General features: G+C 53.5%; 1 protein-coding gene across 2 annotated transcripts in view; it reads right to left on the bottom strand.

Moving 5' to 3' along the window:
- Positions 1 to 589: 589 nt before the first annotated feature.
- The window catches only part of MAP2K3 (mitogen-activated protein kinase kinase 3), a 30,203-nt gene continuing 19,957 nt past the window's right edge, over positions 590 to 10,835 (bottom strand). For both annotated transcript variants that reach the window (XM_039732266.1, XM_039732267.1), the window contains exons 5-13: positions 9,213 to 9,326; positions 8,392 to 8,511; positions 8,126 to 8,242; positions 7,934 to 7,985; positions 7,004 to 7,131; positions 6,356 to 6,433; positions 4,442 to 4,581; positions 3,697 to 3,742; positions 590 to 3,317 (exon numbers count right to left, since the gene is read on the bottom strand). In XM_039732266.1, coding sequence (XP_039588200.1) covers positions 3,234 to 3,317; positions 3,697 to 3,742; positions 4,442 to 4,581; positions 6,356 to 6,433; positions 7,004 to 7,131; positions 7,934 to 7,985; positions 8,126 to 8,242; positions 8,392 to 8,511; positions 9,213 to 9,326 — 879 coding nt within the window. In that variant the 3' untranslated portion in view covers positions 590 to 3,233. The remainder of the gene's footprint in view (positions 3,318 to 3,696; positions 3,743 to 4,441; positions 4,582 to 6,355; positions 6,434 to 7,003; positions 7,132 to 7,933; positions 7,986 to 8,125; positions 8,243 to 8,391; positions 8,512 to 9,212; positions 9,327 to 10,835) is intronic.

The following is a 10,835-nucleotide window of genomic DNA, read 5'->3' as shown; positions in this document are numbered from 1 at the left end:
CGTGGATCCAGACTCATCCCGCCCGGTCCCGGTGGATGTTCACCCCCGTGGATCCAGGCTCTTCCCGGCTGTCCCGGTGGATGTTCACCCCCGCGGGTCCAGGCTCATCCCGTGGATCCAGGCTCATCCCGCCCGGTCCCGGTGGATGTTCATCCCCGTGGATCCAGGCTCATCCCGCCCGGTCCCTGCCTCCCCCTCGCGGCCGCGGGCAGCCCCTGCTGCCCCGGGACCCTGGACTCGAGCGGATCCCAATCCATGGAGCCTCTCCCTGCCCCAAAAACCCACAGCCTGACCCCCTGCCCGGCCCAGGAGCAGCAGAACCCCTGGCAGCGCTCCCGGGGTCCCGCTGCTGGGATGCCGAGTTGGGATTCCCGGGTTGTGCAAGCCCAGACTGGAACCAGCAGCCCCCCACAGCCTCCTGCAGCCCCGCTCCCAGGGGGGCTGCTCCAGGGACCCCATCCCAAGGGTCACAGCCTGTACAACCCCCAAATCAGCAGCAGCATCACGCCACACTATGAGAAGGCAGGATCCCCCTCCAAGCTGCTGCCCCAAACAGCCCCACTGATGCTCAAACAGCAAGAGACAAGCAGCAGGTTTGAGGGTGAATTTTTATTGGAAACAAGGATGGGGGTTGAGGGGTACAGACCATTCCCAAAAATACAAGGGGAGAGGGGCTTCCCATGTGAGTCAAAATCCTGGCCCACCTTAGAGCCAAGCTGGTTCTCCCCAGGGAACTGCCACTGCAGAGGGAACGAGGTGGGACAGGGAAGCAGGGAGGTGACAAGGGACACGGGATTTGGACAGGTAAGACCTGTGTAGAATGAAGCAGAGATGGCACAAGGAGGTGTGGTGTGTTTGCCTCCTCAGCAAAGCCTCAGCTCTTCCACAGGGGCCCAAGCCCACCCCAGAGCCATCTCCCCTGTGTTTGAAAGGGCAGATGCTCCCTTATCCCAAATTACAGAAATCAGGACTTTCTCCAGGAGGAAAAATACAGAAAAAAAAAAATAAAAAGCATGCAAAAAAAATTTTACAAAAATGAACACCATTCCCCAAAGCACCAAAAAAGGGTGAGATAAAGGAAGGGGAAAAGAGTTTAAACAAAGAGAGATGGGAGAAAACCCAGAAGCTCAACTCAAAACAAAAATAATTCAAAGTAACCAACTATGAAAAAAAAAATACAATTGTACATCTCAGCAGCAAAGCTGTCAAACCAAGCAGGTACAGGTGAGTGTGGGGTGGTTTGCAGAGCAGGATGAGGAGGAGGGAGACGTGGAGAACATCAATCACTTCCTTAATTTCCATCCAGAGCTGGGCTGGGGGTCAGGGTCGAACTGAAGCTGAACAGGGTTTGTGCAGCTCCACCTGGGCTGGGTTCCTCAGGCTTTGTTGACTCAGGGAGGGGGATCAGAGGGATGGCACAAGAAAAGCCTTGGCTGTGTGATGCATCAAGGGCTGAAAACCATTTGCCCCAAAGCAGCTTTCCCAGGAGCAGCTGGTGGGGATAGATGGTGTGGAGCACCCCAGCTCCCAGGCAGAGGGTCCCCAGCACTGCATCAAACCCTGGAGCAGGAGGGGGAATAATGAATTTAAGGGAACATCATTCTTCATTGAGGGGGACCCTGAACACTGGAAATTCACCCTGAAATCCAGACCTCCAGGGCATGAATTTCAGGAATAACATATTTAAAAGATTCAGTTAAAAAATAGATGCATTTCTTTAAAAAAGAAAGAAAAAAGTAATCTTAGGCCAGAGTGTTTTCTAGTGAACCCTTCCCCACCTGCCCAAATTTAGCCAGAAAAATGTTATTACACCAGATCTGCTGGCCACATAGACATCCACACATTCATCATTGATTTAAAAATATATAATATATATAGAGCACACATACACACACACAAATATATATTAGAAAAGAAAAAAAATCCTTCAGAAAAACTCCATTATTTTTTTTAAAAAAGAAAAAAAAAAAAATCCACAGCCGGTGCGTTTATCCATGATCACGTACAGTAGAAGCCAGAAACCCCTCCTGCTCCCCTGGCTCCTCAGGCTGGGAGCTTGGGGAAACACATCAGGTTTTCACAGTGGATTTGTCAGCAGAGAAGGAACTGCTCCTCCCTCCTCCCACACAGAAGGGATTTAATTTATAGCGAGTTAGATCAAACCTAGGAAACGCGTTACAAAGTCCATTATATATAGACATCAAATGTACAACGGCCAGCAGCCCCGGGCCAGTCCCTGGGGTTTGGCTCTCCTGGCACCCGCAGGGGCTGGGGACAGTTTGGGACACCAGGGGTGCGAGTTCAGCCTCTGGAACAGCGTCACAGTGCGAGGTCTGACAGCAGCTCCCGGCTGGAAAGCAGATGGAGCAGAGGCTTCCCAGGGAGCCAGGCAGGGTGAGGCAGCCAGGGCTGTGCAAGGCGATGCCCAGGGCAGGGATGGGACCTCCCAGCCCAGAGCCACAGGGAGGACAGGCAGCTGCTGTGTCTGCATCACCTTGTGCCCACGAGGGAAGGGATGGATGGATGGATGCTGGGTGAAGTCCCACGGGCAGGGGTGGGGACAGTGTGGGCTGCAGCTGTGGCACAGTGGGCTCATGGTAAAATGCCTTTTTCTCCCCTCTCCTCAAGAGAGCAGCATGGATTGAGGGAGAGGGATGCCCGAGCTGGTGCTGCCTCAAAGGGTCCTTAAGGTGTTGAGCCAGGCATTAAAACAGCCTCAGGTGTGAGCAGCAGCCCAGGGAGCCCCACGAGCCCCTAAAGCTGTGTGAGCTCCTGGGGGCAGAGAGCCAGGCACAGACGGAAGGCAAGACCAGACTCCAGGGAAGGGGCTTTGAGCAGGCAGGAGAGCAGTGGGAGAAGCACAGCAGCACTGATTCTCTCTGTCTTCCCCCGACAGCATAGAAACACAAGCCCCTGTGCTGTGCTCTGGGTACTGGGGAGGGGAGGTGGCCTTGGGCACCCTCTGCCTGCTCAGGCACTGCTCCTCTCCAGGGACCTCCTGAGCCTTCAGAGTCCTTGGCTTGGCTGGGAAGGTGTTGGCTTCAAAAGGCTCCTCCTCGGGGATTTTTTTTTCCTCAGGGCAAAGAGAAAAGAGAATTTGATGGGGCCAGAGATGCCCCCAGGCCGGGGAGGTGGATTTGTGATTTGTGCAAACCACCCTGAACTCGAGTCCTCGCTCGCTCTCCTGCGGGGAAGCCGGGATGGAGGGACTGCAGGGAGCTGGGAGCTGGCAGTTAGGAGTCTTCCCCGAGGATCTCTGTCACAAAGGAGGCCATGTCAGTCTCTTTGGTGTCGTGCAAGGTGAAGAAAGGGTGTTCCTGCCAACGAGATCAAAGAAAACGTCAGCTGACCCCGGGGGGTGTCACCCACCTCCACCCTCCTCCCCAGCCTCCCACGGACACCATTCTTCAGCTAAAAGGTGAACTTTGGCATTTCTCAGTTCTGCCACCTTGGCACCTGTACCACCATCCTTCCAGGTCTAAACTCTCCAAGAGCAGATAGGATAGAGGGAGGAAACACCTGGAAACCCTGACCTTAACAGCCATGAAATCAACACACCCTTCCACCTCTGACACACTACACCCATCCCACTCTGTGCCTGAAAAATCACCCATGTGTTGACCCATTTCCATGCTGGACCCTGACTTGAGTTTCAAAACAGGGACTAAAGACCAGCAGAAGCAGCTCTGCACTCACCATAAGTTCTAAATAGTTCATTCGCTCAGCTGGGTTCTTCCTTAAGCTGGAAGGGAAAAAAAATGGGACAGAAAGGCTGTAGGATCGTTTTCTTTTGCTTTATGTGGTCTGTCACAGGGGATCTCCCCTTCCCACCCAACGTGAAATGCTTCCCATGGGCTGCACCCATCCCTCTCCCTCCTTGCCTGAGCAGGTTTTTACCACCAGCAAAGCAGCCAGGCAGGTAACTGGGGAAGGACAACTCGGTGTTTTGCCACAAAAAGCACAGGCCAAGCAGCTCTGCAGTCTGCCCCACACAGAGCAGAACAACAGGCAAGGAGAGGATATGGTTTCCCAGCACCTGCAGGGCGAGCCTGCCTTTGCCTGGCAGCACCCAGGGAGCAGGGGACACCCTGGGGGAGCAGCTTCCCACAAAACCACAAAGCAGCTTTCACCCAGAGGCTGCCAGGGGCTGGTTCTGGTTTCACTGCCACTTTGCCAGAAAACACCAACATTTCAGCAGCAGCGACAGGAGAAGGGGAAGAGAAACCCCTGCACCTTCCAGCCAGCCTGGGTGAGTCAGGCTGAGAGCAAAACCAGTCTGGGCAGCGCTTCCTGCCCTGCTGAGCACCAGGTACAGCAGGGAGGGCAGACATGGGCTCCCAAAGGACAGCAAAGCCAGCCCCACACTTCACTCCAACCCCTAAGGATCAGGGCTGCTCCTCAGGCAGGCTGGGAGAGCCAGCAGTCCCTGCTGGAGCCTCACCACTGTGCTGTGAAGTCCACAAACTCCTTGGAGAAGCGTTCAGGGGGCAGCTGGGGCGAGGGCTCCTCCACCACCTGCTTGAGCTGCTGGAAGGGAGTCCCCCAGGACTCGTAGGGGAAGCGGAGAATGGCCAGCTCAATCTGGGGGTGGAGGCAGAGCAACGTGAGACACACACCAGGCACAACCCCACCATGCTCAGCCAGCTCAGATTCAAAGGAAAACCCTCTTTCCTTACAAACCATCTTCAATTTGGGTCATACCACTTTTTTTTTTGGTTTTTTTGTTTTGTTTTTTTTTAAATACAAAGCCCCAGAGGCCAAAAATACTTCCTTTTGAGGTTGGTTCAGCATATCAATGCATTTACAGGAAGTCACAAAAGATATGTAAAATGGGATTATTTAAAAAGATAATAATAACAGCACACAGTTTCTGCACTGGTTTCCAAGGTGCTCTGCTGGCCCTAAGGCAGCCTCTGGGCCTTGGGCTGGCACTGCATAATGTACACACACAAAAAATCCACAAACCCAAGAAAAATTAAGTGCTAGAACATAATTTTGCCAAAACCACCTCAATTACTGGGTTCTTCCTACAACTTCTGCTCCATCCCTCATTTAAGCAGGAAAAAGTTGGTCACAGCTCTTGGGTAGTCTCCTCATGCCAAGGATCAGTTCCTGTCTCAAAATGGACAACAGAACCTTGAGACCTGCCTGGTGGGGTGTGATGGGATGGGAGGAATAACAAACCTGAAAGGACAGAGATGGGGACAGAGCCCAGTGTCCCTCCCTGCCTCTGGCTCAGGTCAGGGGAGCTCAGTTCCTGCTGCTGCAAAACTGAATGAAGCCAGCAGCCCAGGAAGGCCTGGAATGGCCCTGCAACTCAATGGCCCACAAACTGTCTGGTCTGAAAGCAATCCAACTCCTTCATAAAGAAAATAAACCTAAAAAACCCCAGGAGGAAGACACAAGAGGGAACCAAACATTCTGGGGCTCCATTCAGCTGCAGGCTGGCCAGCTTCCAGCAAGGTGTCCTGAAAGGTTTGGATATTCCATCACTCAGTCTCCCATCCCACAGCTTCCTGAGCTCAGAGCTGATGACATTTCCAGTCAGCCAGACCAGCTCTGCACTGGCATGGGGACACCAGGGAGAGGAGCTTGGGTTTGGCACTTGGGTTTGGATGAGACCACGCTGGGGAAGAGGGAATATTTGCCAAGAGACAGCATGCACAAACACAGGAATGCAGCCCCCAAATCAAAAGCCACGGCTAAGAGGGCACAGGAAAAATTCCTGAAAATAATCTACCCTCAGAGAGAGAGTCTCCTGGAAAGCAGGAGCTGTTTCCCAGGCAGCATCCCTTGGAGCCAACAGCTGGGATTTCCTTTGTCCACTGGCGCCAGAGGATCTCAGCTGCTTTCTGCAAGATCTGTTTCTTGCAGGAGGCAGATAAACCATCCCAAGCAGCTGCAATTTTGGAACTGAAAGCATTTCCCCTTCCTGTTGGCTGCTCTGAGCTACCCCACAGGCAGGATTTGCTGCAAACCACACACAGCAGCTCTCACTGCAGCAGGACTGGAATCCCCTGCAAGGCTCTGGGGACATGGGGGGTGAAGCAGGAAGGCTGAGCCCCAGCTGCAGCAAACCCTGCTCCATGACCACCCCTCAGCCAGCAGGCAGGGAACTGCAGAGCAATTAAAAGCCAGACTTGTGGATGGATACTCACTGTCATCCTGATATTGTCTGCTGGGAGCCTGAATTCCCTGGGTCAACCTCATTGCCCTGAGCTGTTATGCTCAAATTGAGTCCTGCTTGATGGGCACCCACCCAGCTGCCAGGGCTCCCAGCAGGGCACAGCCCCACCTGCCCAAACCCCATCCCAGCCCCGGGGCTGCAGATCCAGATCCCAGCCCTTGGTCTTACCATTGTGATCCCAAGGCTCCAGACGTCTGACTTCACGTTGTAGCCCTTCTGGTTCAGCTCAGGGTTTATTCTTTCTGGCTGTAACAGCAAAATGGGAGATGTTACCACTCCTGCTTTCCCAGTGCAAACCCCACAGAGCACATCTCTGCCTCCAAAAGCCAGGCTGGGTGGATTTCCCTGGCTCATGTCCTCAGGGAGGCAGGGTCTGAGGTTAAATCTAGCCCTGATGAAATCCACATCTTGCTCCACACAAGTCACATCAACTCTGCCTCTTTGCAGGAGAGTGAGACTTGCATGGTCCCTGCCTCAGGAGCACACACTTCCCACATGGCTGCCACAGATGGCAAAGGGAAATTCATACTGACTTGAGGATGAAACTAAACAATCCTGCCAAGAAAAGCCTCAGCACTTTCTATCCAACAAGGAGCAGTGCCACAACCAGTCCTGTGTCCTTCTGCAAATGGAAGGGGCAGAGGGAGAGTCACAGTGGGATTAACACACAGAGCTGGGCTGAAAGGGAGGCTCTGCTGAGTCAGGGAGACCAGAGCACCCCTGAGTGGCTTTTATCTCAGGGTGCAGTGGAACAGACTGATTTCTAAGCAGCTGCCTCTCACAGCCAGGGCTGAGGCTGCACGGGGTTGCACTTACAGCCATGTAGGGTTTGCAGCCAGCATCCATGGTCTTGGCAACAGAGTCCACCAAGTACCCACTGATCCCAAAGTCACACATCTTCACGTGCCCCTCCTTGTTGATCAGCACGTTGGAAGGTTTCACGTCTAAGAGGAAATGCAAGAGGGAAAATGTGGGTGTTTGCAGGGGTATTGAAGAGTCTGAGACAAAACTGGCAATTCTCTGCAGGCCTGGGAGGGACCAGGCAGGCCCCAACACAGGGGAAGGGAGACAAAACCCCACCACCCTTATTACAATAAAAATCATTCACAGGTGAACTACAACCATGTCCTTAGGGAGAACAAGTTCCCTGTCCAACCAGGCAGGTCAAAAGGTTGAAATAAAGTGTTGAGGAGTTTATCCCCAGCTCTTTAGGAGAGATTTATGTGCCCAGCACAGCTCTACCAAATCTTCAGGAGAGTTTGTCTCATGCACATCCTGATGTGCCCACAACTACAAGGGACTTGTCCACAGCAAGGGACTTGACCAGGACAGAGAGCAAGACCTGGGTGTTACAATTCCCATCTGTGATTTTTTAAGGTCTCCTTCAGCCCTCACTTTGCTAAAACTGCCCAGCCAGGAGGATTTGGGGATTTTATCTCCAAGAGCTGCCTTCAAGGCACTTCTGTACTCCAAGAGAGACAGAGATGCTCATAAAATACAGGTGGTGAGGAATTCTGTTGTTACATTCAACCCTTCATCTGGAAAGGAGGAAGAGAACAACCCTGCAGAAAGGGAAGCATCTCAGGAAGAAGGACCTAGATCTGTTCACCACAGTCCTAAGCAGCAGCAGATTCCACTTCAGGCATCCCACAGGGACACAGCACACCTGGAAAGGAGCCCTCCTCCCCTAGCCTATTTCAAGGCTGGGTCTCCAGCCACACTCCACTAACCCCATTTGGCATTTACCTCTGTGGATTACAGACAGTTTACTGTGCAGGTGCTCCAGAGCTCGTACAACCTGGGGATAAAAGAGTGGAAAAGCACCCATCAGTCACAGGCAGCAGCAGCCTCTCACTGCAAACACACCACAGGCCTCAGAGAGGCCTCCAGCAGGGAGGGGGATGCACAAACCCATCTAAGAACCCAAGAGCCACTCACAGACACAGCCATTTTCCCCAAAATATCTTCAGGGATGGTTTTCTTCTTCTCCAGTACTTTCTTGTAGAATTTATCTAGGGAAGTGTCCATGAGTTCCATGCAGATCCACACGTCACCCTGCAGATGGAGAGAAAGCAGCTGAGAGGGAATTCCCTGGAAACCCAGGGGAGATAAAGAGCTGGGCTGAAGAACACAGAGGTGTTTTGGGGACAGTTTGGTGTCCCTGGTGCAATCCCAGTGCCCCCAGGCAGCCAGCAGGTCAGTACCTCACGGAAGAGGGCTCCGTAGAAGGTGACTGTGTAGAAGCAGTCAACTGTCCTCATGGAGATGTCCAGGTCCATCAACAACCTCTTCTGCTCCTGAGTGTTCACAGTGGCTCGAATCCTCTGAGACAAATATGAAACAACAAGAGTTTGGTGTAGGTGGGGTAACCAGATATCAGATATTCAAATAGGAGAAAATCAGATATTCAAACAGCAGAAAACCAGATATTCAAACAGCAGAAGACATTAGTAGATATTCAAACAGTAGAAGGCATTAGTAGATATTCAAACGTTGGCTAACTGGCCAATCTGCATGGCTAAAATCAAGCAAAGCAAAAAAGCATAAGCATGACTTTTGATTGAGCTCCTTGAATCCCCCAGCCTGACTCAGGAGCTGCAGTTCTGGGGCCAGGGTGTTTTATCCTTATTTTGCAGCCAGCAGCACCCAGGAGGAGACGCCCAAATTCTGCCAGACAGAACCTTAACGAATGCCAAACCCTTGGCAGGCTCTGCAGCAGGTGCAGGGCCAGGACAGCAGCCTGGACAGACACTCTGCCATCCCAGCCCTGCACTGCAGGCACCAATCCTGGATTTCCAAGCCTGTTATCAACCCCACCGTGCCCAGCCAGTATCAGCACAGACCATCCACTGCCCAAACCGCACCGGGAACACCAGAGGCTGCCAAAGCCAGATAAGCCCGTCCTCATTTTGCCACAACCAGCGGAGCTCGGCAGCTCCCCTGCTCCCTTGGGGCTGTCCCTCGTGGTCCCCAGGGGGTGTCCCCAGCCCGTGCAGGTGTCCCCAGCCCGTGCAGGTGTCCTCACCTTCACGGCCATGATGGTGCCGCTCTGCGCGTGCCGCACCTTCTCCACCACGCCGTAGGCCCCACGGCCCAGCTCCGAAATGGTCACCAGGTCATCGGCTTCCACCTCGAAGTTCTTCAGGGAGAGAGGACAAAGTGGCGTCAGGGACAAGCACAATTATCAACAAGGACAGCTGCAACACTGTCAGCTCGCTCGTGCAGAGCGATTCAAACAATGGAGGACTCCAGAGGCACCACACTTGAAGAGGATGGGGGTATTTTTGGCTCTGTTGAATCACAGCCCAAACCCTCTCACCCCACATTCACCAGGGTTCATTTAATTCCTCCTCTGCAGCTGGAGATCAGGACTTTCATCCTTTAAGCCCAGGGAACGTTGCCACTAGAAAGGGCACCAAAGGTTGGTGCCTCTCTGCCTGTGGGGGATTACCCACACAAGGGTATTTCTGCAGTTGCTGAACTATTTGCAGGATTTTAACAGCTCCTGTGCCAACACGGGCAGCAGTCAGGAGCCTCCACCACACTCCAAACCCCTGTGTGCAGCCAGGGATCCCTCACCTCTCTCCACATCCCTAAAATCATCATTCACAAAAACCCCTGTGTGTGTCTGACAACACCTGTGCAAAGCCTCTCTTGGATGGCGTGCACACAGCAACTCCATTTCTAATTATCAGTGAGTTCACACAGGTTTTACCCACTTTCAATACCTTCTCCTACCACCAAAAAGCTGCCAGCAAGGTAAAACCTGAGTTAACACCAAGAAAACAACTACCTAAGCTGTGAAAAAACCATGGCCAGTGCTCACCCCAGCGAGTGCCTGACACTGCAGGGAGCCAGCGAGCTCCTGCACAAGCCACAAACAAGCTTCCCTAAAGACACATTCCCCTGTAATTGCTGGCTCTGCTGGGCAGGGCACGAACCGAGTGACACACGGGCTATTTTTGGAGCTGCATTCATAGCTCCTAATAAGTCACAGGCCTCCTTTCAGCCAGCCTTTATCCAGCCTCCAGTTTTCCTCCGGTCTCAGGGAACGAAAATAATACCAGGATGCCAAACTGCCCCAGTGGCCACAAAGGCAGCGAGGGTGGGAAACGAGCAGGGCACAGCTCCGGATACGGTGCCTGCGAGCTACGCCCTGAGCAGGGAGAGAGGAAATGGCTCTGGCTGGGACATGTGGCTGCCAGGCCCCCGGCCAGCACTGTCCCCTCAGCACTGTCCCCTCAGCACAGGCAGCAGCCACCAGCTCTGCCCGACCTTCCTGCCAGCCCTGGCTCCAGCCAGATGTGGCAGCTGATTGCAGCCAGATGTGGCGGGCAGGGAGGGCTGTGCCTGAGCTCAGCACTGAGCTGTGCCCTGCCTGGCACAGGAAGGTGCCAGCCCTTTCCTGGGCAGGATGTGGATCCTGAAACGAGGACAGCAGGGCTGAGGGGACACATCCAACCTCCTGCCACGGGCAGCTGGCAGAGGAGCAGTGCAGGCTCGCAGGGGCCTCCAGGAAGGATCTGGTGGTGCTTTTTGGACACGTGTTCTGCAGTTGTTCCTGGTTATTGTGTTTTTCCTTTCCTGGCACTTGCCCCGAGGCTTCCCCAGAAGCTGGCGGTTCCCAGCACGCTCCAGGAACCAGCAC

Source organism: Passer montanus, unplaced genomic scaffold (assembly GCF_014805655.1).
Source record: "Passer montanus isolate IOZ18808 unplaced genomic scaffold, ASM1480565v1 scaffold8, whole genome shotgun sequence".
Lineage (NCBI taxonomy): Eukaryota > Metazoa > Chordata > Aves > Passeriformes > Passeridae > Passer > Passer montanus.
The sequence above is the reverse complement of the archived record's forward strand: the minus strand, read 5'-3'. Positions and strand labels throughout refer to the sequence as shown.